Consider the following 26,511-nt stretch of genomic DNA (forward strand, 5'->3'; position numbering starts at 1 on the left):
CACAGCTCTGTCTCCTCCAGGTAGACTCCATCACACAGCTCTGTCACCTCCAGGTAGACTCCATCACACAGCTCTCCCACCTCCAGGTAGACTCCATCACACAGCTCTGTCACCTCCAGGTAGACTCCATCACACAGCTCTGTCACCTCCAGGTAGACTCCATCACACAGCTCTGTCTCCTCCAGGTAGACTCCATCACACAGCTCTGTCTCCTCCAGGTAGACTCCATCACACAGCTCTGTCTCCTCCAGGTAGACTCCATCACACAGCTCTGTCTCCTCCAGGTAGACTCCATCACACAGCTCTGTCTCCTCCAGGTAGACTCCATCACACAGCTCTGTCACCTCCAGGTAGACTCCATCACACAGCTCTGTCTCCTCCAGGTAGACTCCATCACACAGCTCTGTCTCCTCCAGGTAGACTCCATCACACAGCTCTCCCACCTCCAGGTAGACTCCATCACACAGCTCTGTCTCCTCCAGGTAGACTCCATCACACAGCTGTCGCTACAATTATGTTGTGTCTTTCCTACTCCTTAAAGGTTTCACATGTGACATTAATTCATTTATTTTTAATGTCACAATGACACAATCCCTTTAATGTTTTGCAAATTCATCCATCCATTCATCTTCATCCGCTCATCCGAAGTCGGTTGCATAGAGTTCCAGACTTCTCTTTCCTGGGCCACGTTAGCAGAGGAACCTCCCCTGTTGTTGCTACCTTGTCGTGGTGGGGAGGCTTGTGTGCCTATGTGACCCTGAGGACTATACCGGTGGGGGTTATGCCCCCGGTAGGTACAACCAAGCCTGGCAGGTTTCAGGTTAGAGGCCAGTCCAAAATCAGCATTGGCATCAACCATTAGCAGTAGGATGGTTGGAGGAAGATTTGACGGATTTATGCATTTGTCATACATGTTTTTGATGTTATTATATGAAGTCACAATATTTTTATGAAATGGTTCATGAAAGTCTGATCAGTGTGTTTGATATCATTAACAAACAACAATGTAAATATTATACATTTTGGGGAAAAGTAATTTTCGTGATATGCAAATGTGGGCATATTCAATATATATTAAGCTAATTTGCATATTCAAATTAAGTTTCAGAGAAACTTGTAATACAAAAAAGTTTAGTTTTCATGTTAAGATTCATTGTGGAAAGTTTCATTGTGATAGAACAAAATAAAAATAAAAGCCCATTAGGGTGTTTAGTTTTCTCGAGGTATTATCACACATCTTGAATTGATGAGAATTAAACATATTTCCGCATCTAGGATTTCTTAGGACTTTTAGTATGTTATTCTAGACACCTCATAGAAATGATATCTGTTGAAAAAAAAACTATTTTAATTAGTCTGTTTTTTGGGTCTAAAATGGGCTAGATTGCCTGGACTAGTAGTGCTAGAATCTAGATGTATTCCTTAGATGTCGTCGGTAGACATTGTGGGTAGCACCACCACCACATTGATTACATCACTTCCTCCCCACGTGAAAAACACCAGTGCATGCGTGTAATACATGATCGCACATTCCCCTGGATTTGATTCATTCTGGTTATATATTTGGATCGTATGATTGTCGAAAACAACATTATGGAGGCAGTGGAAGAGGATGATCATTTAGACCTGGGGTCAGAGGAGGAAGAAAGTGAATTATCAGATAATGAGGTGAGTGCTAATGTTGACTAGCGTTAGCAACGTTAGCCTGCTGGCTGTGTAAGGAGTTTTTGAGTTAAACATAATTGTGTCTTTATAGTAAATACCGACCCTGACAACCCCCAGCAGTTCAAAGTTATACAAATATATATAAAGTACAGACAATACTATTTTAATTTTCTACTTTACTTTCCTTCATTTTAGCTTCAAGATGCGTTCGCAAAAGGATTACTTAAACCTGGACTTAATTTTGTGGCAGATAAGCCTAAAAAGTTCCACAATAATGTGGTAAGTATTAATCCATCGAAAAACATAATTTGTTATCGTCCATTAATGTTTAGTGTTATGCATGCCCATGACGCTGGGGAAACTTCACCTGAAAGGTTATGTTCAGACATCAACACTGTTCAGTCAATCTTAGATGGCATACCATTTAATAATTCACTTATTTGTTGAAATCCAGGAGGGTTTGAATCAGTGCCTTGCAGACTTCCGTAAAAGCCTTCCATGGGTGGAGAGGTTGGACCTGACTAACCAACCTACTGAAGACATAGTTGCCAAGGCAGAGGGGAAGCTCCCCAATGCAAGCAGTGCAGAAGTTAACGCAGAGGATGATTTTCAGAGGGAGATGTTCTTGTGAGTAACCATAAGCTAGTGTATAGTGTGGTTAAACTTAAAGCAGACATTCAAATGACTGGCCATGGGGTCTATTTGTAGAATTTCCCTTGTCGTCCAGATTCCCCATCTGTCCCCAGCAGCCCTCATAGAGCAGATAACTACGGTTATCCCACCGTAGTCTTCTAAACAGGTCATGTGGGACAGCTCATGTGGGACAACCAAGGTACAGTGTATGGATGCGTGTGTAATTACAACTAATAACGGATTCATGATAAAAAATAATCACTTGACTTTTCACTTGACCACAAAAGCTAACTAAATATGCTCATGGTTTCCGCTCTCTGCTATGAGGGCCGCTTGGTGAGTGGGGACTGATGAGGAAACTGGACGACAGGGGCAATTCTGCAAATAGACCCCATGGCCAGTCATTCGGGATCAATATAAGTAGGAATATTAGCCTATATGTTATTTAGTCTGGAGTCTGCTGGACATGTCTAGTTCACATAGTGAGCTTGGTTAATGTGTGGTTCATGTGGTTAATGCATATATATTCCATAGCTACCGCCAGGCCCAGGCTTCCGTTCTACAGGCATTGCCCCTTCTAAATAAGCTGAAAATAGCCACAAAGAGGCCAGAGGATTACTTTGCAGAGATGGCAAAGACAGACCAGCACATGCAAAAGGTATCATGCATGCCTCTGTATTTTCAAATCACTAGTCATGGTTAAACTGAATTTATTGGTTGGTTTGCATGATTTTGTGTTGCAATATTTTTTTAAACTTGAATACAGCACTCTTCATTACTGTTATAGGATCTATTAATCCATATTCTACACAAATAGAGGACACATGCCAATGAATATAATGTATTTTGTTCGTCTGTCCAGATCAGGAAAAAGCTGATTGCAAAACAGGCAATATTGGAGAAGTCTGAGAAGGCCAAGAAGATACGAGAACAAAGAAAGTACGGCAAGAAGGTTAGTGTCTCGTTTACTTCTGTCTTTTGTTTTACTGTGTATACACTGTAGACAATAAAGTCACAAGAAATATCTATAGAGCGTGATATATAGACCATTAGCCAAATTCCAACTGACTGAATAGCCAGTACAGATCGTGTCCAGGGACCACAGTCTCTCCATGACTGTAGACTAGTACCTGGGGTTAACTGTTTGTGCCCCTCTTGGTGGCGCGTTAAAGATCACTGGGACACCTGAGGGCTCAGGCCATGTCTGTTTGGAGATGGTCCAGAATTGTAAACGTGCTGCACAAAATTCTAACTTATTTATCCACTTTCTATGCGATAATATCTTGATGACAATAATTGTCAAAGATATAAAAAAAACAATTTAGCTAGACCACACTCTTGCATCGCATTCAATATGTTTGCCGATCTACAGCTTGTAGATTTTCACTATTCATCGTACGAGAAGGGGCTCACAGGAAAAAAGACTTTGGAACCACTGTACTAGAATCGAAATCTGAGCCAGGGCTTGCGTCTGTGAGCAGTTGTCACCCTTATAGATAAAAAAAAGAAAGTACTTGCTTCCCTGTAGATGTGCCATGTGATTTCTCTTCTTATACATTATGCATATTGCATAACCAAATATAACTAGGGTTCTCTTAAAAAAATACGAATAATTACGAAGGAATTAATGCAAGACTGTTGTACAGTAAAGTTGTCTTTGATACATGTGAGTAAATGGAATGTTTACTTTACAATAGGTACAAGTGGAAGTGATCCAGAAGAGACAGAAGGAGAAGAAGGCAATGATGAATAATGTAAAGAAGTACCAGAAAGGTGGGTTGTTGCGCTTTACTTATGTCTTCACTAATTATCAGCCGTAAGGGCAGATTCATTCTCCTATTTTGCCGCTGTTTCGGCGCTGTAGTGCCGAAATGATTTCGGCTCGTCAGAAATTTTCAGTAGCATCGAAGAGCCGACTTTAGTACGGTACCCGCCCCCGAACCTCTAATGACGTCGCATTGTAGGCTCTACAGCGCCGAACCGACTTTTATTCGGCTCTAAAATAGGAGTATGAATCGGCCCTAATAGTGCCACAAACTTTGTCCAAAGTGCTTTTTAGATGGCGAGCATCAGATTTGTCATGTTATGAGTGCAGATCTTTATTTTCATTATGAGCAAGACCATTATTTTGTCCTTGTTAGGAACAGGCAACTTATAAATGGTCGACTCATTCAGTATGTCAAAAGTTCTGGCATATGGATTCGGTGTACACATCAGTTACTGTACATCAGTCCCTATGTCCCACGGAAATTGTTGACTTAACCGCTTGAACCCTCGTGTCACTATTCTGTGGCTAACATTTGTCAAATAGCAGATCTACAAGCTCATGTTTGTAGATCTCAAAAATAGGAGGGGGCCTAATATAGAGCCCATGGAAATCCGGTCAACTAAGACCTCCCACAGAATCGAGTTGAAAATGTGGAAACAACTTTTTTCCAGAAATACCTTGCAGGATTGTTTACACCATTTGTTAATTTCAATTGAAATATGAAAATGTACACCTATGATTTATGTTCCTCCTAGGAATGACTGATAAACTAGATTTCTTGGATGGAGATGGGAAGGCAGCAACAGGATCTAAACAGGGCCCCAAGAAAGCACAAGACAAGTTGAACAAGAAGGGGTATGTTATTGCGCTGTAGCTGTGCAGTGTCCTCAACATTAAGCTGTGTATTTTTAACTGTATTACTTATGTTTAATTACAATAAAATCAACAAACTAAATCAACAGACCCAACTCTAAGAGAAAATTCAAGGATCAGAAGTTTGGCTTTGGCGGCAAGAAGAGTGGAAAGAAGTGGAACACCAAGGAAAGCTACAATGATGTGTCTCGGTTCCGTGCCAAGGTGGCTCATGGGAGGGAAGGGCCTAAAGGCAAATACGCTAACAAGAATGTAAGTTTCAAACACGAATGGCCACTGCATTGTATCATCTGATGAAAACTGTCATACCCTGACTTGAGAAAACGGTAAACTGACGGTAAACTTTCTATTTTCAGAAGCGACCGGGCAAGGCTGTGCGCAACAACATGAAAGGTCGCAAATAAAAACTGGATTTAATGCTGCCAATAGAGGACTGGTCAATAGGATGGATATGGATCTTGCTCTATATTGTATATCTGCACCCCTTCATTAAAATTCAAGAGACATCGGAGGGATTGGGAGTTTACAGTATGTCTTCTGTTTGGGTCTTTGTGGTGTGTTCAGGATGACTTTACCATAATATTTTTAAATTTTTGTTTTTGTGGAGCTCTTTTTTCCATGGCTACATGGGTACAACTACATTGGCAGGGAAATTCATCCATGGACTAAGAGTATAAAACCCATTCATGAAAAGACCTGAGGCTGATTCTACAAATGCCTTCTAAATCAGTTGTAGTTTAATTATTTTTTTCCCCTTCAAAATACCAGATGTACAACCTTGCAGCGTGGCACGAAGTGATGCAGTTTCTATTTTTGAATAGCCAATGCAAAATCTAAAATGACAGATGCTTTCCCGATTTTAATGGGTTAAATAGATTATTTTCTTTTTTATTCAAAATATTAATCTTGAGTCCATGTACATTGTTTATTGTTGGAATAGCTGTATGAAAAGGTTGGTTGAAAATCACTTTGTGATTTCATTATGGAGCAAACATTAATGTAAACACTTATTTGTTGTCTGCTTTCGAATGTGATTTTATATCCCAGCGATCTCCTTGACATTCTTTCTAGTGTGATTTGTAAAATATAACAGCTGCCAGTTTTGCCCTTTCAGTGTCATTATTTGTTAGTGTCAGTCTTATAAACCTAAGAATATGTCTCCTCTGCAAAACATTTTAAAGTGAAGTTATCTTGTGTTGATACTACATACTCTATCTTCTTTTGATAAATAAATATGAAAAAAGATTTGTTGTGCCTATATTCAGATAAACATGAAACTTGATTTATGTAGGCCTATATCAAAGAAGGAACATTGCACATCTTATTACAATAGAATACATGAAATTACACTGTAAAGGAAATATGCCTATGGCTAAGTTAGAATGGACTGATTTAGCTGTTGTATGAGGTATCACATTCATCATTCCTTTTCATTATGTTCAACTGAGGTTCTGGGTCTGTTCTTTGAGGCGCCAGGCTGCGTCCATGTATTTGGTGACCTCCGAGTTGTGTCTGGGGAAGTTCAGTCTCCTGTCACTGCGGTCTGACACGATCTGCATGGGTGGAAATGCACAATCAACATAGGAAAATGATAATACATTGTTCCAATGTATTATCAATCATGTATAGGGTGGCTATGGAATATTATATTGTATTATATATTGTATTGCAATAATATATAGCAGTTCTCCCTAGTACTACAAAGTGAGATGTATTAGAATGTATTATAAATATTATTTAATGAAAATTATACTAGCTAGTATCATTTGAAACTTGAAACAGAAATTAGAATGTTGTCCGTGTAAATCTTGTGTAAAAGTGGAGATCTTACTTTGACTAAAGGTATCTATCCAGAACTTTCAAATCAAATCAAATATAATTGGCGAAGTTAGCCGAATCTGTCGGACCTCTTGGTACCACAGCACCTGTTTTGATGAATTGAACAAGGTGTTGTAAACAAGTGTGATGCTTTATTCTATTGGGTCGTCCACTCACAGTTAACAGTCTTTGTGAGTTGTGCTTGAAATGTATGTACTGTAATTCTGCAAACTGTTAATACTGTTAAACTGTAATATTTCAATCAATTGTAATTTGTGGCCAGGTGGAGTTGAGCCTCAGGAGCCACCATAGGGAAAGTCCACTTCCTCATTGACAATCAGGTGACTATTTAAAAGCCCTGTCATCTGCCAAACTTGGTGAACGCTGCCGAGGGTCTAGACCTGGGTCTGCTGCTGGGATTTTATTTATACTAGTGCCAGGGTGAGTAACATGTCTCAAGACAGTTTTAATCATGTTTCATTCTGTATCTAAATGTAGCTGTTACCATTCAGGTCTATGTTAATTCATTATGAATCTAAACATATCTGTCATCATTCAGATTGATAATTCATGTGCCCTAGCTGGCTAGCTGTGCTGACCTATTTCATGTGGCAGGAGGGAATGTGTGAGCACACATGGACATTTCAAGGTATACAATAAATGTTTATATTTATATTGTGTACTGTCTAAATGTATGTTGTTCCCACTCCTTTAGATCTAGCCACTGCTGCTTTGTTTGTTAATTTTGTTTGAATTTGATTATTTGAGCCATTTATTTTATTGTGTGAATTAATTAGAAGTTTTGTCTTTTGTTTGCATCCCCCCAATGCTGAGTGTATTGCCCATCCAGAGTCAGGGAGCCAAGTGGTGTAGCTGACCTACTGAAGGGGTACACAATAGGTCTCACTGTAGTCCACCTCTTAGGTGGTTATAGTGGTCTAGCCTATTCTGTAGCTTAGCTTTCCGCTAAAAGTGGTTGTTGCCCACTGGCAGCTGACTCTGTTTTGTAAGCTTTATATTGTAGTCTTTGATCTTTACCTCTGTTTTATTTATCTTGTGGTAGATTGGTAGTAGGCCTTTAGCAAACTGGTTCCTACGAGCTGTGACTGCAATGTGTGTTTTTAATTGGTTCATAAATTCAGTATTTATGCCAGTATTTGTATTTTATCAGTCTGTGTTCCTCTAATAAATGTATTTGGGGGAAGTTTGTCTCATTGTGTGAATTTGTTTGTGGGGAACCCAATTTAGAGTATTCACCTATTCCTTGATACCTCAAGGTGGTGTAGTCGTACAATTTGAATGTCTAAGTACAGTACCTTACAGTTACACAATCAATCAATCCGGGGCGCCTCCGGTGAAAGCCGGAATTAGGCCTACTCTCCACGTAAACGATGGGAAAACTGTCTTTCAGTCACAAACGGGATTAAAATACTTATTTATTACGGACTAATACATTGCACAAGCACCCCGTACTAGGCCTCGATAACAGTTGGGACATGGGTAAGCACCACCTTATATTTAGCATTTGTACATGTTCGGAGCTCTAAGGGGGCAGCTGGTGTCGTTCTCCCCCTCAGGGAAATGAACACTAGACTCGTTTTTGATTGATTGAAATATTTATTAACAGTTTGTAGAATTACAGTACATTTCAAGCACAAACTCAAAACAAAGACTGTTAACTGTGAGTGGACGACCCAATTAAGCATTACACTTGTTTGCAACAGGGTCCACATTGTTCAATTCATCAAAACATTTAGAGACATACAAATAGACACTTCTATGTAGTTAAAGAACAGAACAGGAATTCATCATATAGGAAGCAAAAATGGAAAAGATACATATACAGTGAGGGGAAAGGGGGGGGGGGGGAGCGGTGGGGGGGATTCAGATTTTACAGAGGCCAGTTTCGAATTGCAGCCATCCGTAGATTGAAACGGTAAAATAATACTAGATGTTGGCAGTAGGAGGCTAAGAAATGCTACAGTATGTGCACATTATATTTTGATTCTTCCTATTCTAATAATGTAATACTGATTTGTGCTTTCATGTAGGCCTATGGCAGACACAACATGATGATGAGGAGAGAAGAGGCACAGAGAGAGGCTACAAAATCATAAAGGTAGGATCAGGAGGTACATTTTCTGAAACATGACTGTCAGTCATGTGAACCATGGGCATGGTTAGTACTGTGTGTGTGTCTGTGTCTGTGTCTGTCCAAAATGTTGTCTTAACACTTTGAAAATGTGAACCTTTTAGTCCTTGTATGTAGACATTGTTCAATGAATAAATGTTTTGTTATGCTACCGACATTCTTACCAGTGGTGTAGATATCCATCCTATCTCCTGACTCTCTGTCTGTGGGTGGGTGTATTTCTTAGTAGGCTCCAGGTAAGCCCTATGGATGGCTTCAATGAAGGCCGCTGGAAATCAGATGTTTTTATAATCCGTTTAATACTCCTGGCTTTCCCAGAACACAGATTTTATTTGGGTTACTGATACAATTTAGTATCATTTTACATTTGTAACCTAACCTTGACTATTGCATTTAAAATTGTCATCAACATAATGTGATAAATAAAATATCTTTCATTAGGCTAACTAACTTTCCTTGACCTGGAGGAAAATATAGCATGAATGATAACTTACGGTCTTCCTCTGTGAGTTCTTGTGTTTTTCTTGACATGGGCTTGTCTGTAATGGCATGCACTGAAACACAGACATACATACACACACCACAACATTGAGAATCTCCTTGAAAACAATGTTCATTCCTGAATATAGTACACACAAATTATTGTACAAACTTATTAGGCTGTTATTGAAGTAATATGAATCATTTTTTGACACTTCTAGAGTGAAGAAAGAACAGAGTGCAATCACTTACATTTCTTGTACGGATTGATGCTAAACTGTGTGTAGAGCTTCTGACATCTTTGCTCTTTCCGGATCGTTTCGGCATGAATTGCATTTTGGTGGACAATATCCAGCGCAGCTTTTCCTCCCTTAGCTCCTGCCATTCTAGTATAGGTTTATTTGAATAAAAGCAAAGGCAATCTTGAAGGGCGCAACTCTTCCTCACCTACCTGTTACTTGGCAACAGTAAACATGGCCAAGCCCTGCAATTATATGAGTCATCCACAAGATGGCAGAGTACACTTACATTTGGTCATGTAGTTCTGATTGCAGATTGTTTAACAAAGGTAAGACATCTTGTACTGCAAAGTGGATAGAATTCAGTTAAGTAATAGACTAATGGTGTCTTTATAGAGTGCCTTTATCCAAGTCACTTTACATAGATTGTGCATTACCCATTCACACACACATCCATATTCATACACCGATGGCGGAAGAAACCATGCAAGAAACCAACCTGCTCCTCGAGAGCAATTAGGAGTTCAGTGTCTTGCTCAAGGACACTTTACACTAACTCGGGGAGCCCGGGATCGAACTGGGAACCTCGTGTTTCCCTTCCAGCCACTCTACCCCTGAGCCACTGTCGCCCTGTAATACATGCTTAAATAAGGGTTTGCCCGTTTTAAATGATTATTATTTTGTATCATAAGTTAATTGCGGATTCAGCATGATGGCAACGGCTTGGAATGTTTTTATTTTATATTATAAACCTAATAATGTATACCCAGCACATTCAATTTACATTACAGTTCAACGTTGCCTGCAGCTGAATGGCCTTTGCCAGCAGAGACTGAAAATCATAAAATATATATACTGTATACCCTTTAACCTCAGTATTTTCTAACTCTGCAAATAACATAGCTGGATACTTTTGTCAAAACTGTACATAATCACCTTCTTTCTGGCCAAGGGCATAGCCTACCAAACCATATGAGAATACTTGGAATAACTAGTGTTCTTGGGCAGTGGGTCAGAACCCAAGAATTATTCATGCTTCTTTCTCACAGTTTGTAAAGAGCCCTATAATTAAAAAAATAATAACCCAGCAATGGCTCACTGACATTGCTTTATTTTCTTTAATAGAATCTCACTGGCACTGCTACATTTTATTTCAAATAAACAATCCTTGTATATATTTTGCAATTCAGAAGAAAAAGATAATTTCAGCATGCCCCAACTGCATAAAAGTGGTGATCCCTAGAATATGGTGTTGCCTTTTATTGTTTGTTGCATATGTCTGTTCAAGATTTTCTTTCACTCTCTCCACTTGGCATAAGTGTTTTTTTTTTGGCTGAGGTTATAGCAAAAATGTCTCCCCCTCTTTTTGTCACGGTTTGCAAACATGTGTGTGCGTAAGTTTTCAAGTATACATTTTCTTGATTTATGAAGTTAGTGGCTATGAACCTTTGACAGTAATGGGAGAGACATAGTGAGTGGTGACAGCCCAGGGTGTGGAAACCATTCATGTTCCACAACTTCCACAGTGTGCTTGAATAGCCCTGCTATCTGTGGAAACCTCTGACCTGTGCTTTGTCTGCCTCTCAGCCACTCAGACTGACACAGAGACGGTAGCACTCATATCATAGACTCAGGCATGTGCCAAAGTGTGAGCACACTTACACACAGGCATGTTGGACACAGACACAACATTATACACGCGCATGCTAGTACTTTCACATCTTGTAAATGGCAGGTTAGGCTGGGTGACTCCTGTGGGAGTGCAGATATATTTTCAAGGCTGCGATGACAATCTCAACCGGCCTCGATCTGACTCCCAGCCATTTGTCTCCTCACATCAGATTCTCTTATTCCATTTGCTTCTCACCCCCCCCCCCCCGGCGCCCCGTCTACATGCTGTCCCATCTGGTCTTTCTGGAAGTAATCATCTTGTTTCCACTTTTTTGTACGATTGTGGTGGGTGTGAATGTACGGTCCTTGTGTGTTTATTGTGTGTCTGCGTGTGTGTCACTGAAGCCCACGGCTTAATAGAGGTTGAGATGTTTGCCTCATATAACCTGATTCAAGCTATTGGCCCAGTATGAAAGTTTTAATGGAAATAAAGATAAATGTACTGTTGGAGGTTGTCAAGTTATTCCGTGTGTGTGTTTGTGTGTGTGTGCACATGTGTTTTCTGCATGATTTGCAAGTGTTTTTACGCGATGCGCCATGTCCACACATTTATATATTAATCTGTTTAGTGTGTGTGTAAAAGAAAGTGGACTGTATATGCAGGGCTTGTCACACTGCACATGTCATGGTGTCTAACCATGTTAACATCAGGAGGAAAGCCGTTATGTTCCTCTGGCTGTAAATCCTCACAGGGCAGTTTGTGGGTTTTATACGAACGAAGTCGGGTTATCCACATGTCACAAAGTGTTGTAAGCCGTGGATTTCATCAAGCACAATGCAGGGGGGATAACCTTTTGCATTCTCTGCTTTCTCCTACAAAAATAACTACAGTAACTAGGAAGGGGGTTTGTACTAAAACCCAAAGTGTAGTGTAGTTAGAAAATTACAAGATTAACCTGTAAAGAGTTAATTTTCAGACTTCCAGTGTTCAAAGAACTGGATTATTCTGTGTATTTAATGTGCAACTGCAAAAAGTATCAGATACTTGTATGATCGCATGGGAGTCTTTTGTGTTGCCTTTGTAAGCGTTATCAGTAGGTCAAAGGTCTAATCATGTGACCTCAGAAGATGACTTTAAACAAGATTTCATTTATTTGACCAAAAATATCTGCACGGCAACTGTTTTATTTATTTTTCTTTTTAGAAATGATAAATGATTTGTATTATAACATGTACACATCTTCTCCTTTTGTGTTAAACACCCATGCTGATATTGAACTTCCTTCCTGCTGCACGGTTTGTCAAAGTGGGCTGCTTGTGTGGACAATTCCAACTCGTCACTCCTCTTACATGTCACTCATTTCCTCTCAACTTTTAATGAATCAGTTCCTTCAAAGCCTGCTAATTAATCCACCATGTAATGAATAATTCAGCATTTCTTTCCCCCTATTGCGCCACATTAAACAAACAAGAGGTGGAATTCTTTCTGCATGTCCAGTCCACCTAATTCATTAACATTATATAATGGGTTAATTAATGCTACTGATATTTACGTGACACACATTGTAATATCAACTGAGTCTTAAACCACTTAAAATGTTAAGTGAAGGATGGATGGAGTTGTATTGCATTCTGGAATGGCAAGTCATGAAATGTATGTTTATACTATTACTGTAGCCCATCTACTGTACTCATTATATTTAGATTAAAGCTGAGCCTATATGGTTTGTTGCTATCTTCCAACTCATCAACTCTAACCAAATTAAATAATGTTATATTAATTATATTGATATGATATTGAGTGAATGTAAAACATTATTTCAATTATTACTATAAATATTAGTTCAGTCTAAGCTCCGTCTAAAGTACTCTAAGGATATTGTCATCTCAAGACATCTCACCGTGGCCCAGGCCGTAGCGTAACGGTCTGGGCACCGGACTGGTGATCCAGTCGCGGTGTGCCGCGGGTTCGACTCCCGGACCCGACACGGCCTTTACCGCATGTCATCCCCCCATCTCTCTCCCGTTTCCTGTCAGCCTACTGTCTGTCCCTTAGAAAATCAATAAAAGGCGTAAGCCGCAAAAAAATATCTTAAAAAAGAAAAAAAAAAAAGAAAAGACATCTCACCGTGAGAAAGTGGTTTAGTGGTTTGGCATTGGAGCCCCCCGTATCTGTTCTGTCTGAGATCAGCGCTCAACCAGAACACCAATCTGGAGGCATGTACATGAGTCCGCCCCTCTCAGCCCTTTGTCTCCACACATACTGTGATAATATTTTATCTCAACCCCCCCCCTTTCGCCCCTGCAAAACGAACTGTGAGTGTTTACCAATCTGATTAGGCTTTTTCATTCTCTTCACTGTACAGCCCAATGCTTGCAGAAGCAAGACACATTAATGCAGGTATACACAAATACAGTAAGCATGTGCATGGATGGACACTCAGTCATTCGCTCTGTTCTACGGTACTTTTATATTCACATACTGAAGACGACAGGTGATGTACAGTAGAGAGGCATGCGCACACACACACACACACACACACACACACACACACACACACACTGTACATCTTACACTGTTCCCCAGCCACCCCCACACACACTGTACACACCTTAGTTTGTTTTGATGGTGCCATACATGTCTGGGAGCCAATAGAGGTGTCCCAGTCATGGGAAAGATGTTTTCCCATCAGATGGTTGCATCGTGTCACCATCGCTCTTCTACCTAATCTCCCTGTTTTGTCTCAGTGAAGGAGACTTTCTAACTGTATGTAGAACACATGTGAAGTAGGCCTACTAAAACATACTGTATCTAAACAGAAAACTCTACATTGTGTCCACTGTCCAGGGTTAGTGTAGCATTTGAGCTGTCATGCATGCACAAAGATCAGGGAAGGACTTTCTACACTCGACATGAAGAAACGGGTCCATCAACAAACGGCAACATGGGCTTTGTACAAAAGGCTGCCCATTGCTCCAACAGTTGTCCTGAAGTTTATCCCCAGATTTCTCTCATGTGTCCGTTCACCAATCACCACACACACCCAAAGTGGTAGATACTGTCCTCATTCAAGTCTAAGTAAATCGTTGTGTGTCCTGTGCTCTAATCAACACCACTGGGTGAAGTGGCGAAGTCAGTATAGACCAGTCCATATACAGTCCTTAATTTTAACTCTCACTAACAGGCTTTGTTCAGGCTGCAGGCGTATATTTTCAAATGCGGGTCCGCAGGCTAATTTATGTCAATTTGGGGCTTAAGATTTATTCTCATCTTCCTATTTTCATGAGAAGAAATAGGAAATGCAGTTTCCAATGCTGGGAGCAAATCATGTTTTTCACACAATTTGAAGCAACTGAGAAAGAATGATCTGAAATGAGAATAAAGTGTCAAATCATGAGTGAAGAATACTTCTAAGACTATTGCCTCCATTCCATCAGTGTTTGGTGTTCTCAGAATTCTGGGCACCAGCCCATTTCACCCTATTAGCCCACATCCACATCCCCTCATATCTCTGAAAGGATCTTGACACTGCGCTGCCATGGAGTTTAGATAATCTTGTCAAACCAGGATGCAGCAGTCCAGTGAAAACTCTGTTTCATAATGCTGTATACAGGGATAGCATTTTTCTCTAGGTCTGATAATCTAATTTGTCCTCCGCTAGCCTGTCTCTATTTGCATTTGTAGCCTAGAGTGAGTCTGTCTCGCTCAAGAGTTTTTCTCCGCTTCATGCTGCTAGCATGAGCAAATTATTAGCTCAACTTCAGCCTGCAAGTAAAGCTGGCGAGACAGGACACCCCCAGGTGTACGTGTGTGTGTGCATGCTTGCGTGTGTGCATAATATTGTGCAAAGCATAATGTGTGTGAAACTGTATGTGCAAGCATGTGCCTGGTGTGTGTGTCTGCATATTGATGATAAACACTTCAAACATTTGCAGAATAAATAATGGTGGCACTCTCTTCCCCTGTGCATCAGTTATAACACGGCTGTGTGTGTGTGTGTGTGTGTGTGTGTGAGAGAGAAATCAGGATAGAAGAGTGGCATTATGTGTGTGTGTTTGCGCACATTTGTGTGCGCTTGCGTGTCTGTGTGAAAGGGTGGACTCGAGGCTAGGCAAACACAACACCATCCACAATCTGTACTAGAACTCATTAATGCTGCCCTAGAATGATTCTTCCATTCTTATCCCAACTCCAGATGTGCCCCCGCTTTCACTGTGTGTGTGTGTGTGTGTGTGTGTGTGTGTGTGTGTGTGTGCCAATCTTACAGTACTGTGAAGGTTATATGCAGACAGAGAGGAATGGTTGAATAGAACAAGAAGAAGAAGATTGGGACAAGTCAAGGAACATTTGAGCCTGTTTAAGTCTCATATCAGCGAGTGAAAATTAGTTCATGCATAATATCTGTCCTTTAATGTGTTTGGAAAAACCTACCTGAGTTCAGATCTTTTACAATGTTCTTTTGGTTTGTATGAAACTGCAGCATCCAGCCACTCTTTGAAGGCTTTGTGCAGCATGATACAATTATTCTTTCTTATGGTTGTGCATAATCCCTTTTATTTGTCAGTTTTTCACAACTGAAATGCAAATGAAACACAATAAATCATTAAAACATTTCCCCCCCAAAAATATGTTGCAAAAAAGCAACGACTGAGAGATTTGTTTAGGAAACATTGCTAAACGTAACTGACAACTGACATTAATCTGGAGTCCTTGTCCATTTGAGCATACAATCTTTTTATTAAGGCCCCTCTTTTTATTAAGGTAAATAGCAGATATACAAGCTCACTGACACAGCGCAATTAAGTATATAAATCAGGCTTAACCGGGTGGGCAAAGCATTCACAACTTGGCGACCGTCAATTTACCTTTTAGTATTGCTCCGGTTGCTATGGAGAGCCTCCGTCCCCACCAGTTATGGGATTTTTAAATCCAGCTCCATTGAGCCTCCATTATCCCATTTTGGACTGCAGACGATTCTAAAAAGCCTTCTAAATCCTGACCTTACTTACCCTTACTCATCCCATGGCCTAGGAGGCCGTAGGGGTGTCATGGTGGATGCATGGGCAGTTGGGGATCTCCAGTGCTCTCGGTCCTCAGCTGTGCGTAGCAGGGTCTGGAAGCTGCAGCCAGTCCATTCCTTGATGTTGTCCATCCAGGACTTTCTCTGTCTGCCTCTTCTCCGCTTCCCCTCTACTGTCCCCTGTAGGATGGATGGTCTTTGACAGCTAGTGAAGTATGCCTTGTGACATGACCATACCAGGCCAGTTTACAACGCTTTACTGTTGAGAGTAGATGCTCCTGTTCTCCAGCATGGGTGGTGACTGTCTGTCTAACGTAGTCGTTTGTCCGGTGTTCTTTATATAATGTGTAGCATCCTTCTGTAGCACTTGTTCTCAAAGGCCTGTATTCTGCGCTCGGTGTCCGCTGTGAGTGTCCAGCTCTCACAACCATACAGTAGGGTGGAGAGACAAGTGACTTGTACAGCCTAACCTTCACTGGGAAGCTGATGGTGTTGCTTCTCCAGACTCTGGCCAATCTTGTTATGGCTGATTATGCCGATGCCGATTCTTGTTTTAATCTCCTTTTGTGGAGCTGCCATCCTCACTCACGAAAGACCCAATAAGGTATTTGAAGTCCTATATTTATATAGCAGCATACATTTTTTGTAAGTTTTGAATACTGTACATACTGTACAGAACCCCAAGAGGGGTCCAGAAGGGTTAGAACACCAAAAGGGGTTCCCGCCCAGAATGGGTTAAAACAGGATTTTTAAAGCCTTCTATCTCTAAAGCTTCGAGCGCTGTCCATGGTGAGCTGTCGCGTATCCCGACGATCTTAAATCATTTGTGACTGTCTCACACCGCTCCAGACATGTAACCGTTTCTGACGAGAACTAAGGGCTATGAGCTTACGGCTAACTATCAGTGTGCTCATAACCACAGCCCCCACCTCACTGATAACCCGGAAATTAAACGAGGATCGTAGAATGAGAACGAACGGCTGGCACAGGTTAGGTGTGCTTATGCTACCACCTAGCGGGCATCGAAAGATGAGGAAGAGGAGAATCTTTGCTCGTCACACATTTTCCAAGTGCATGGATTCAAACTCGCAACCTTGTAGTCACAAGTACAACTCTGTTCAGGTTGCCGCTGTTCTCGCCCAGTGAACTTCATACGTCACTGGTTAGCATCATTAACCCTTGCTGACTGTGGGTTAATGACACTAACACTATACAAGTGTCCGTGGCTCATGTCTCCTGAATGGGAGATCATTGGTTGAGAGAGACGGGGTTATCGCTCATGTCAAATTCCTGGCCAAAGTGGCCACTTTGTTTGGAAAAGGGATCTGGCTTTTTCATGGCTTGACATTCAAGACATTCCTCCCTCAGGTGAGTGGAGGTCATGAAAGTGGAACAAGACAGAAGTTAGCATTACTATAATTTTATAAACAGTTCAAAATTGCATTTTCTTTTTAGTTTTACTTGCCACCTTTTCTAATTGAGTTACATGGAGGTTTTATTTAATCTGAAAATCTGGCTTTCATGCTTCAATTCTTGAAATTGTCTGGCTGGAGATGAGAGGTTTTCATCTGACAGCAGTGTGATATGTGACACAGAAAGTGAAGAGGGCCACTTCATCAATCCTGCCATGGACTCGGTGAAAGACGTGACAAGCAGACATGATCTATGTCTGTGTGTCAACCCATCATTTAGGAAATTTAAAACGAGTACTGCACACTGCACAGTTTGGCAAGTGTTTGTTAAGCCCTGGGGTCTATTGATCATCAATGAATGATTGCCAGTACATTTGTCTACTACTGACATATATGTGCACTCATATAATTCATAACATTACATATATCTAGAAAAATTTGCTCCTCGCCTCGGTCTTGGCCTAGTGGAAATGTGCATGCAATTTATCACAGCATTTGGACGCTGCGTTCATGATTTGAAGCATTTTGTTCAAAATGAGCCACATCAGATCTGTCTTGATCACATGATATTAACTATAAATTGCAGTGAATCTATATTCTGAAATCAATTGTAAGTGAAAAGTCATCCATATCAGAATATAATGAATGTTGTGCTTCTGTAAACGGTTAGAATCAGAGGAGATCTGGAAAGTGCAGGAAGGCGAGGACGAGTAGATGCAGGTGCATCCAAGCGATGTATTTTCGTTCTGTTACAATGATGATTAGTATTGATGTTGTTACAGTTAGTGTACTGTAGATTCAACAACACCACTCTATATTTATGACTTGTGTATAAAATGTCCCATAATTGTTTGAAAGAGGATTTTGCCTTGTTAAACGTTTCTGCTTGGCATAGTTGTCTTCCCATTGAGTAGCCTAATCACTAATCTTCTTCAAGTTATCTGGAAGACGGAAGTCCTCTCTCTCTCTCTCTTTCTGTCTGTCTCTCCTGTAGACGAGCCAGCTATATGTCAAATCTGTCAACATCTACCACTTTACCCCAAAGCGACAAAAGAGGGATCAGGTTTCCACCATGGTGTTGTGTTGACTAGCAGTCAGTTGATGCATGTCACCTGAAGGGGCTGAGATGGTGGAGAGCGGGGATTTGGGAACAGGCATTTTAAATTATCTTTTACTATGGTACAATGTTTGTCAAGGCTTATTATTTGTCATATACTAAAAACTTAAAAAGGCTTGTGAAGTTTGGTTTGTCCCAAAAAGTGGTACCAAATTACATTAGTCATGTTGGATTAGAGGCAATCTGCACATATTATACTGTAGGTCAGTGGTTCCCAAACCCTTTTTCAGGGGACCTATTTTTTTAAGATGAAAAACCAGGGGGCCCAATTCCCAATATTACACACACAAGGCATATATATGGGAAATATGCAAAAAAGGGAGAAAAAAGTTGGGAAATACAATGCATTGCATGCTTCCAAATTGCATTTACTTTAAAGTTTGCATTTGTATGAAAATAAATGTGTGAATTGAACACAATTCAATCATTAATCACAGTTATTGCGGCTGAAGGTTGCAGTTATCTATGGAATAGATGTGCATTTCCCGTCAGTGTGTTGGTCAGGAACGTGACATCATCAAGGATGGAGCACGCAACATCATGTGACATCATCAGGGATGGAGATCCCTGATGTCACGGATGCGTGCATGCAACCTCGCCCTAAGCCTTAAGCTTCTCGCCCTCAGGCGTCTTACTGGTTTGTATGGCAATTAATCGTAAAAGTATCGTGATCGTGAACTCAATTTCAGAAATATCAAGCAAAAATAGCGAAAGCAAATAAGAAATAAAACAATTTGTGGATTTCAATCGGACTGTTTATTGATACAAGTGTCTGTTAAGTGAAGGATGGGAACCATATTACGTCTTGTTGTGTCTGGGGAAGATAATAGAGATCAATGTTCTTATTAAGTCCAAACAGACAGGCAGAGAGAGAATTCTTAAAACATCAGCATTCTGAGTCCTTTGACTTTCAGGCCAAGGGTACCGGTATATAGCCTATTGGTCGTAAGGAATCTGTAGAATCATTTAAACTTGGATGTATCACTCCAAAAAGACCAGCTTAATAGAAGGATTTATCAAATGTTTTATTCTTTAAAGACATTGCTATTTTTAAACTGGATGAAAAACTACAAATGTATTGACTTTACATAATTATGTAGTTATAGTTCAGACTTTAGCAGGAATTGCATTTTGTAATTCATTTTTATAATAAATGTTATAATAATATAATATAATTCTTTTTTTGCGGGGGTGATATTCTAGAGGGCAGTGGTATTTAGTGCCTTGGAGTTCTGAATATATTTAGGTTTTCAGTCCAACACAACAGCAGGTAAAGTAATTAACTGGAGAAATCACTTGCAGTGTGAGTTTGGAGTCAAAAGTGGAATATACAGTACACCTTGAATACCATGGCCATACCATAAAATGTAATTACTCTTTTTCAACAAGCTTTGGAAGGTTAAGTAATTCAGATGAAAAGGAAAATAAACTGTTTGCACAAGCTTTTAGTCCAATTCTGTTCCCAGTTATAAGCAGCCAATCGATACAAGTAAACCGATTGCATTCTCAATGTGTGGAGTGTATTCCAACTGGTCATGTTCCATCTCTTTTGAGGAGAACAAGATGAATTGAAGGAGAGTCTTGCTTGACTTGCAGCCGCCATGTGGGTCAAACATCACTCTCCTCCTGTCATCTTCACACCAGGTGGCCAGATTGATGTGATCTCTCATAGTGACACTCGCAGGCACTGTGCACTGTGCACCTCAAGATGTCAGAACAGCTTAGGAAAAGCAAACACTCACATCTACATTCTAATCAGCCCCTAAAGACCATGTTTGAAAGTGTTGTCTGAGACTGAAGTAATTAGGCTCATGTTTGTTGTTATACTTGACTGTGGGTGTGTGTGTGTGTGTGTGTGTGTGTGTGAAATCAGGATAGAAGAGTGGCATTATGTTGGTTAAGCTTTCCTAATGCTCTCCCACAGCGGTTAAAAAGCTGACTGGCATTTTCCAGCGCAGCATGGGAAAGCATGCACAGAGTATGCAGCCACACACACACACCTGGGGGCCTTCATATAGGCTTTACAGCCAACAACCCATCATCACACCTTTTACCTGGCTCGACAGTCCATCCTTTTACAGCACTACCATTACATTGTGTGTGGTAGCACGCACGTCCATGTGCTTGTACTTGTTTATTGGTGTTTCTTTGTTAATGTGTCATGAAATGACGACGTGGCGGAGTACTAGGTAAAGTGGGGCATGTATGTAGCCAACACATACAGCACACATTGCACACACACACACACACACACACACACACACACACACACACACACACACACACACACACACACTGATGGAAAGAGTCAGATCAAGGCAACAAGCCATAGAATATGAATGGCAGCAGTTTATGAAGCTCCATAAAGTGGTGTTATACGCTTGTCATTAAGTCCCCCTGTTCAACAGGTGTACTTTACGATGTCTCAGTGAGAGGATATAGGGAGAAAACGGGAGCAAGTGAGTGAGGAGAAAAAGAACAGGAAAAATAGTATAATTATGTTAGAGAGAGAGAGGCAGAAAGATGAATGCATGTGTTCTCTATTTTTCTATCACTCCATACCAGCCATTTGGTGATCTTGTTACTCCTACAATGCGCACACACACACACACACACACACACACACACACACACACACACACACACACACACACACACACACACACACACAGATTTAGTGGCCTCTTTTGTCCAGGTATGTATTCTGCTTGTTGGCCTCTTAAGACAGATAAGCGTAAGAAACAAGTTGAGTGTGTGCGTAAGTGTTGATGTGTGTGGTATGTCAGAGACAGCACTTGTCAGAATGCAGTCACTGTGGGGTCTTGAAGAGGATTGTGTTCAGACTGGCTTATACCAAATCCTGAATTAAACTTAGTTGTGTGCTGGTGTCAGGCACCAGATACGGCAGACACGGCTTTGTGCGACCAAGTATAAATCAGACATAGAATTACAGCTGGGAAGCGCCGACACAACACAGAAGCATCAGATGCTCTGTTCTATTCTGCACAACCAGATTATCACACAACATGCTTATACACACATCTCACTCACTGTGTTAGTGGTTTATATTTTGTTGCGTACAGCGTTGTGCAACAAAAATAACAGCTCTACAAGCTCTATTTTCTGTGTGCACAGTGACACACAACTATTATAAATCAGGCTTCATATACACCATGTACCATTACTTCCATCCATCCATTCCCATTCCAGGTCTCAAAAATACATCTTTATTAAAATGATTTCAAATAGTCAAAGTAGTAAAGATGATTTAGCTTTCCATAAAACTGCAACAGCAGAGATATTTACATAGGCAAGAGAAATGAACGACTGCTTGCATTCTTTTCACCAATTCAATGTATTCAGCTACATTTGAGGTCTATTCCAAAACAATAATCAATTTAAAGGAAGATGGCTGAAGTTTAGTTTACCAAATGCACAGTACACATGTCAGGTTTTTCAGTTGGTGGCTGTCTCATTTTGGAATAACACTGCTTTTTCTATTTTTTACCTCGTATTCCCACAGGTTGAATGAACTATTCTAGTTTGTAGACAAATTGTTGAGCTCTTTTGCAGTTTACAGAGTCCCCAAAGACAGACAAATAAATGTTACCCCAGCAGCTGAGAAAACGCTTCAGTGCTTTGGCGGACTCCACAGAAGAGGTCCCAAATATTAACAGGAAGTGGGGAGGCCATCAAAAAGGTCTATACTGTACAGTATCAAGGTCCTACAGAAAGAAAAACAACAAGGAATGGCTAACTCCTGGTACCTGGCATAAAATAGAGGAATGTAAACAACTAAAGGCAAAGATGTTGAGGACCAAATCACCCAGTCTCCTAGAGTGGGTTCAAAGAGAAGGGCATACAAGTGAAGAAGAGTGCCAGAAGCCCTCTTGTCACTTCTGACACTCTTTTTCAATTGTAGAGGACCTGGCAGATAAAGCAGAGCAAGGGGAGAAATTAGTACGATCTATAGCATCACGAAGAAACTCAGCGGAAAGTACACCAACCAGTCAACCCCTGTCAAAGACAAGGATGGCAACATCCTCAGGACGGAGCACGAACAGGCTGCAAGATAGGTACAACATTTCAGTCAAGTACTCAACTGTCCAGGATGTCCCCAACATCGACACCAGTCTTGTGAGAGAAATAAGCCAACCCACCTCCAAAAACAAGCCCAAAACAAGCCAACTCTTGGCGAGCGAAATAAGCCAAATCTTCCCTCGAAAAACAAGCCAAAACAAGCCCAATAATATCGCCATATATTAATAACTAAATATTTGATGCATTTATCATTACAAATTCTATGTATGTCTATAATTATTTTGTCATTATACTATTCCACACATAGTTGAGACACCAGACCGATTCTGTCACTCAATGTGATTCATACTCCCCCCAAAGAGCTGCACAGGATGACCAGGTGCTCCAGTGTTCTGTCGGAAATCAAACACCGGCGTCTACGATGGCACTGAGATGCACCCCAGTAGGAAAAAGAAGCCAAGGGCGACCCAAAACCACCTGGCGACGAACCGTGACAACTGAGCTAAGGGAGATGAACCTTACATGGGGTCCAGATGAAGGCAGATCATCGAAGCCTTATGTCCCACTTGGGACGAAGAGGATTAAGTAAGTAAGAAGCTGTAGAACCGTGTGTATTAACATAAATATCACAGTATATAAACTGCTACACTGCGGCAAAGACAAACACACCCACAGTACAGCACTTTGATGTGACCGCACAGTGAAACTGAAGTCTATTCAGTATTTTTGATTGATTGATACTTTATTAACAGTTTGAAAAGACAGACACAGGAGAGTACAGTTCAATACAAGGTCTGTTTTAAGATTCAGACCAAAGAAAGCATGGCTTGTTTCCATTGGGGTCCTTTGTACTCAATACATTGAATTTGACTTATTACCGTAACAGTTTCAAAGTGTTCCTAAAACTCAAAATCAAAATGAACATGTTTTACAATTCCACTGATTATCGCAGAGCTGAACTAAAGACAGGATATGTGGTTAAGGGGTGACATTGAATGGGAATGGGGTGAGCATTAAGGCTTAAGCAAACAGAAAAGCCGCCGTACAATGGTGACGTGTGCTGAGAATAGACAGTCTACCAGTATAAATGACGCAAACCCTGTTTCTGCCCAGTAACAGCTCTGCGGACAGTGAGTTCAGCTATGCGACAGCTTGCCTTGCTGGGCTTGTGTCCCTAGACAAAATGTTCCTGGGAATCTCTCTGGAGAGAGTATTGCAGCATGTTCATCTCAACCTCTCTCTCTCTCTCTCTCTCTCTCTCTCTCTCTCTCTGTGCGTGCACACCTAACATATTCAACATGAACAAGGAAGGACAATAGCTTAATTAATTGATAATAAGTACGGTAGGTCCTTTGCCTATGCATACAGTAAGCACCAACAACCTTTATTAACAACTTTAGTTTTTTTTCAACCAAGGTTCATGTTTTAGGTTGTTGTTACAGAAAGTAGAAGATGAGTTTTAATCTTTTTTCATTTGCTGCTTTCTTTTGTTTTAAATATTTTTGCTATTTTTGACAGGGGGGCGGGGGCTTCAAAAAGTGGCATTGAAAAAGTGGCTATGTATGTTTTTTTTTACAAAACAAAATTTCTTTATTATTATTTACTATTATATAGTCCTACTAGACCCCAGGAAATTACATCTGGCCACAAAAGATCACAGGATCTATGAATGTGAAGGGGGAGGTGACAAACTGACATTGAGCCTATGACACACAGTATGGCAGCCCCCTAGTAGTCAGTTGTTCGTTCAGACACATAGAAAACAACTACTGTGGCCAGATGTAATTTCCTGGGTTCTAGTAGGACAATAGTAAATAATTATAAAGAAATCGCCATAATCTGTAAAAAAAAAAATATATATATTTAGCCACAGTTCAAATGTCCCCGCCCCCCTGTTTGGCTAAAACTAAAGAAAGCAACAAATGAAAAAGATTTAACACTCATATTCTACTTTCTCTAATAACAACCTAAAACAAGAACCGTGGTTGAAAAAACTCAAAGTCGTCTTAAACAATAAGCATAGCATAGGTCTCCCTGTCTCTCCAGTACTTCAGTAAATACATTTTCAGATACCAATTTCATGTAATCAGGGGGGGGGGGGGGGGGAGCAGGTACAATTGGAACTGGAACACATGATTTAATCCTGTTGGCTGTGATGTGGTGTGTGTGACAACCCGGTCATTTATTTTTAATTTTATATTATTTTTTTAATGTTTTTTTTGTGGCTTTCACCTTTTATTTTATACTTTTTATGGAGGGACAGACAGTAGGCTGACAGGAAAATGGGGAGAGAGATGGGGGGAAGACATGCATTTGATTAAAGGCCGTTGGGATCGGGAGTCGAACCCGCGGCACACTGCTAGACTGGATTACTAACCTAGGTGCCTGGACCACTGAGCCACGACCCAGGCCAACCCAGTCATTTATGACCCGCCGTGGAATCGTTGCCACCCACAACCATGAGAAGTTTATATTTATGTTATTTCAGCTAAGCTGTGTGTGCTAATAACACAACCTGGTGTCGAACATTGCACAAGTCAATGTGTGTGCTAGTGCTATGGATATTCTATCCAAAGCGCCACCCCACTCACAAAACAGTCCTTTATAAGTTTGCAGGTGTGTGTAAAAGGCAAAGTCAAAAGTCTAGGCAGCGGATAGAGTAATCATGAGAACAATTTTTAATCTCTGTTTTATTTCATTTTATACACAAACGCATTTTGGGAAAGTGAAAAACTGGCTTCTTCAGTGTCTGCATATGCTAATGGTGGTCAATGCCCATGTGCAAGTTCAGCACAATTGCTCAACCCACTGAGGAGAAAAATGAGAACAGACTGACTGACAGAGGTTTTCAGGATTATTGTATCTCTCTCTCTCGCTCTCGCTCTCGCTCTCTCATTCTCTCCCTCTTTCCATTTGCCACAATCGCTCTTTCTCGCTCTCTAGTTAGTAAGTAGTTCTCATTATTCATGAGTATTGTGAGGTTGAACAGAAATACAAACGCATATCTACTATATTTGTTGTGAATACAGTCTTGTCATGGCTTTGTTCCTCATGGACAAATGGACAATAAAACAGTCTTCTCTGGGGTGTCTGTGAGCGAGGTTCCCCCAGGAGATCAAATCCCCTGTAATGAGAGTAGCCCAGGAGGAGCATTAAACACCTCCACAAAACCACATCGCACAAGATAAGGGAGCCACGTTTGTGTCGTTGGTGCAAAGGGAAATTTCATTATCGCACATTACGGTATACATCTTTTGACAACCCATAGTTCCAATTTACAGTTATAGATGTTGTGTACTGCTGAGGGTGCTTGTGCCCAAGGTGAAAAAGTTCAATCATGAATTTGTCTACAACTTTCATTGAGTTGTAGACAATTAGAAATTAAGAAATAAACTACATTAACATGCCTCATTGCCATAAATACAGACGGAAATGCTGTCACCAGGGAACCATTTCTCCTGCTCACCCTCACTGTGTCCTAATTTATCCCAGATGGATCACCATTCATTCCCTGCCGAATAGTGTGATCCACTCCAACATGACAGCTGTTGGACATGAGAGACACTCCTCAGTAGCCAGTCACACGCACGCAAACACACATGCACACACACTCACACACACACACACACACGCAATCTGTACATGTTTGTACAGTATAGTGAGAGAGTGAGTGAATGAGCG

At 40.7% G+C, this 26,511-nt stretch overlaps 2 protein-coding genes across 2 annotated transcripts; one reads left to right on the forward strand and one right to left on the reverse strand.

The window, feature by feature from the left end:
• Positions 1-1,463: 1,463 nt before the first annotated feature.
• ebna1bp2 (EBNA1 binding protein 2) lies at positions 1,464-6,185 on the forward strand. The gene is made up of 9 exons (XM_083768238.1): positions 1,464-1,668; positions 1,861-1,944; positions 2,120-2,292; positions 2,833-2,956; positions 3,161-3,250; positions 3,996-4,071; positions 4,822-4,921; positions 5,029-5,191; positions 5,296-6,185. Exons 1-9 carry the CDS (start codon positions 1,573-1,575, stop codon positions 5,341-5,343), a joined length of 954 nt encoding a protein of 317 aa, XP_083624364.1. The 5' UTR covers positions 1,464-1,572; the 3' UTR covers positions 5,344-6,185.
• Positions 6,186-6,378: 193 nt separating this feature from the next.
• Positions 6,379-9,774, reverse strand: cfap144 (cilia and flagella associated protein 144; the record flags this gene model as incomplete). The annotated part of the gene is made up of 4 exons (XM_083767196.1): positions 6,379-6,492; positions 9,074-9,177; positions 9,404-9,463; positions 9,642-9,774. The coding sequence occupies 4 exons, from the start codon at positions 9,772-9,774 to the stop codon at positions 6,379-6,381; spliced, it is 411 nt and encodes a 136-aa protein (XP_083623322.1).
• Between the last annotated feature and the right edge of the window lie 16,737 nt (positions 9,775-26,511).

Source organism: Protomyctophum parallelum (assembly GCF_964188405.1).
Source record: "Protomyctophum parallelum genome assembly, chromosome: 6".
Taxonomy (NCBI): domain Eukaryota; kingdom Metazoa; phylum Chordata; class Actinopteri; order Myctophiformes; family Myctophidae; genus Protomyctophum; species Protomyctophum parallelum.

Excerpts from the sequence above, each read along its gene's own strand:
- ebna1bp2 (XM_083768238.1), top strand. The coding sequence starts at position 1,573 with ATGATTGTCGAAAACAACATTATGGAGGCAGTGGAAGAGGATGATCAT. Across the intron at positions 2,293-2,832 it reads TTTCAGAGGGAGATGTTCTT|CTACCGCCAGGCCCAGGCTT; the intron begins GTGAGTAACCAT and ends TATATTCCATAG. Across the intron at positions 2,957-3,160 it reads CAGACCAGCACATGCAAAAG|ATCAGGAAAAAGCTGATTGC; the intron begins GTATCATGCATG and ends TCGTCTGTCCAG.